The sequence below is a fragment of the Setaria viridis genome, chromosome 6, assembly GCF_005286985.2.
Source record: "Setaria viridis chromosome 6, Setaria_viridis_v4.0, whole genome shotgun sequence".
NCBI classification, from domain to species: Eukaryota; Viridiplantae; Streptophyta; class Magnoliopsida; order Poales; family Poaceae; genus Setaria; species Setaria viridis.
The window spans coordinates 526,717-529,566 of NC_048268.2; the positions used below are offsets into that span (position 1 = coordinate 526,717).

The following is a 2,850-nucleotide window of genomic DNA, read 5'->3' on the forward strand; positions in this document are numbered from 1 at the left end:
AACTTGTTTCCATATATAAAGGGAAAAAAACATTATCTATCGTATACAGGCATAGTTGATTCCGTTTGAATGTGCACTGTAGATCGCTCTCTATTACCGTTTATATGTTGCATGTATTACTCTATTGAGTTTCATGGTTTACATGATGTACTCTTCAATTCGAGTATTTCCAACAAATACAAGAGGGGAGAGATCGAGGATGTATCAAACAGATCATTTCTTCTCTGCATAACACTCAAACTGTAAGGACAAGATCCACTAAACTACAAGGATAAGCACAACTCTCTGTCTAGCTAGGAAGAAAGAAGTAGCTAGTTTTGATTTTTGAAGAAAACATGCACTATTCGATCGAGCCTGGATCCACTAAAACTACAAGGGAAGGAATACACTCAACGAGTTTTGCACATTCAAATTGTCGCTTGCAACCTACAAGAGAACACCAAAAAAATAAGGCCTTTCACTATTACAAGTACGACGCAAGGTTAGGTACGATTATGCAGCTATGTACAGGCGATCGGCAAAATCCTAAGAGGATTTCATCTTGTCCAAGTTGTGTTTAGCCTGCAAACCACATATATATATACTGCATGTATGAGCAAGAAATTCTGATCTTTCATTGCAACTTTTATCTTGGTAATAGACAGATGTGAAGTTCAAAACTCTGACCGAGATTGCATCGATCTCCTCTAACATGGGCTGGACAGCATAGGTCAACATTTTCGCATCTTCCGCAAGATCCTCAAAGTCTTGACAGTTACCCATCAGCAGCGCTATGAGAACTTCTCTTTCTGGGACGAGCTTCATTGCTACCTGACAACTATGCTCAACAAATTAGGTCAGTGGGCAAAAATTAAACCAAGTAAATAATTGCAGAATTAGTTCTGCAAAACCATAATCACAAATGTAATCAACAAACAAGTGTATCCGTGAACAAAAAGTTTTCAGAAATTTGATTGTAATCGCCTGGAATGCACTGCAAATGTTCAGCTAATACCTTATAAGCAGCCGATGAGATCCAACCATGCCATGGCTTTAGAGTACTAGCATAGGCTTCTTCCACAATCTCTCTCAGGCTCAATTCTGGGGCTTTCAGCAGCCTCTCCAGTAAATATTTTGAGAAACTTATCGACCTGAGTTGACCGTTTATCATGACATTTCAGGACGAAGGTTAGCAACAGAATGGACATGGTACACATGGATTCCATACAAAAGCAGAACTCAGTGTACCTAGACAACCAGATGATAGCTCTGGTGCAGCTTTTGGTCTTCTTTGCTGTCTCTTGCTCCACTTCCTCTGTAACTATCGCCGTCAAGCTCGCATATTTGGAAGAGTCTCTTTCATGCAGATCTTGTAATCTCTATGGGAGGGGAGATCAGAGAGGCATTTTTGGTTAGTGATTTGAACAAATGAAATGAACCAATGACAGCTACAGAGCAGCCGGGGAGTAAGTTTGTAAATGGAGCGGCGTGTTCAGAGCCGAAGGGCATTTGGCTTGCAGAGATGAATTACCTGAATGTTTTGCTGAATGTCTTGCCTCAGGACTAGCAACGTTGGTCCAATCTCATCTGCAACAGAAGTCAGAAGGCCATGGTTGTCAGTTTTTTCAGATATGTATAGTAGAGAGAGTAGCATATATGGAAAAAAAGAAACAGCTGAATGGATTAGCTTGTGACTTTCTTACATAAGTATTTATAAGTATAGTAGTATTTTGTCATCCTAAAAACAAATTAAAAAAGTAGCCCTTTGTTATCTCAAGAGGAAAGTTCTTGGAGAGCTATACTGTAACGGTACTACATCATTTTGTCTGCAAAAGTGATTTCAAAAAAATTTCCCTTCCCCGTTTTACATGGGTAATAATTCCATGTCCAATTTGATGGCATCATGACAGAAAAAGGTTTGGAGTCACTTATCTAGTTGAGGAATCCATTCCCTCTAAGAATCAAACACGGCATAAAGGGTTTATGCAAAATTCTCAAATCACATACATGAACATAACGACACAGTGAGGCGTGCTAAATCTGACCCACAACACATGCACACAGCACCTATATAATCACAGCACTTCCTGAAAAAAAGGAACCTATCTCACTCTATTGAATAGCCCCTCCCAAGAACATTTGTATAAATAAAATAAAAAAACAACGATTACTAATAAGAGCATCAGACCTGCTAAAATAAACCAGCTGACAATCAATCGAATCCCAACTGGAAATGAAAATCTTTCAGTCAAGAAATTGCATATGAAAGAGCATATGTGAGTTACCAACCAAGGACATGGAGGAGCTGCTTGGAGACAGAGAGGAGGTCCATGGTGGATGACCTTGGCTGCACCTGCTCCTGCTTCTCCTCCCCATCTCCTGGACTGCATAAACAGAGCTCCTCCATGGCCAGCCTCAGCCCAGACTTGGCCTTCTCCATCTCCTTTCTTTTCCTCTCCATGTACCCCTACTGCTATCCTATCTTACCTGAACCTCCATGGCTCAACTAATCCACTACTTATACACACAGACAGAGATGAAGGCTCATTTGCTGACATTTTCTTGGGGCAAATGATGGGGGTGAACCTCTAGTTTCTGTCCTTTTCTTGAAAAGAAAAACAGTGATGCCTCGGTGTTGTTCATCGCACCCCTCAACGTGAAGTCAGAACAGCGAATGGTGAATTATTGAGAGTAAAAAATGGGTGGTGGCTCCTGTCCTTACTCGGCTTGGAGATGAATTTAATTGCTCGATGCAGTTGGCCAGGATGGACTTGTTTATTAACACTTCACGCATTGCCGTGTACTTCCTTACCGAAATTCTTTTTGCCGTGTACTTGTTATAGGAATCTCTTTTTTTATATGTCTGATTTT

At 40.5% G+C, this 2,850-nt stretch overlaps 1 protein-coding gene across 4 annotated transcripts; it reads right to left on the reverse strand.

The window, feature by feature from the left end:
• Positions 1-202: 202 nt before the first annotated feature.
• LOC117860123 (glycolipid transfer protein 2) lies at positions 203-2,621 on the reverse strand. Of its 4 annotated transcripts, none has more exons than XR_004641377.2 (6): positions 2,269-2,603; positions 1,511-1,566; positions 1,228-1,358; positions 995-1,130; positions 667-817; positions 203-561 (listed from the first exon to the last, which is right to left on the reverse strand). XR_004641377.2 is itself a non-coding variant. In XM_034743351.2 (6 exons), the coding sequence occupies exons 1-6, from the start codon at positions 2,438-2,440 to the stop codon at positions 526-528; spliced, it is 675 nt and encodes a 224-aa protein (XP_034599242.1). In that variant the 5' UTR covers positions 2,441-2,602; the 3' UTR covers positions 203-525. The 4 variants fall into 4 exon arrangements, 3 of the variants coding, with proteins under 3 accessions (XP_034599242.1, XP_034599241.1, XP_034599243.1); XM_034743351.2 differs by having other exon boundaries at positions 667-810; positions 2,269-2,602; XM_034743350.2 differs by having other exon boundaries at positions 203-810; positions 2,269-2,621.
• Positions 2,622-2,850: the final 229 nt, after the last annotated feature.

Bases quoted from the DNA above. Each gene is read 5' to 3' on its own strand.
- LOC117860123 (XM_034743350.2), bottom strand. From the start codon at position 2,440: ATGGAGAGGAAAAGAAAGGAGATGGAGAAGGCCAAGTCTGGGCTGAGG. The intron at 1,567-2,268 runs GTTGGTAACTCA...CTTCTGTTGCAG, and splicing joins GCAGCTCCTCCATGTCCTTG to ATGAGATTGGACCAACGTTG. The intron at 1,359-1,510 runs GTAATTCATCTC...CCCCTCCCATAG, and splicing joins ACATTCAGCAAAACATTCAG to AGATTACAAGATCTGCATGA.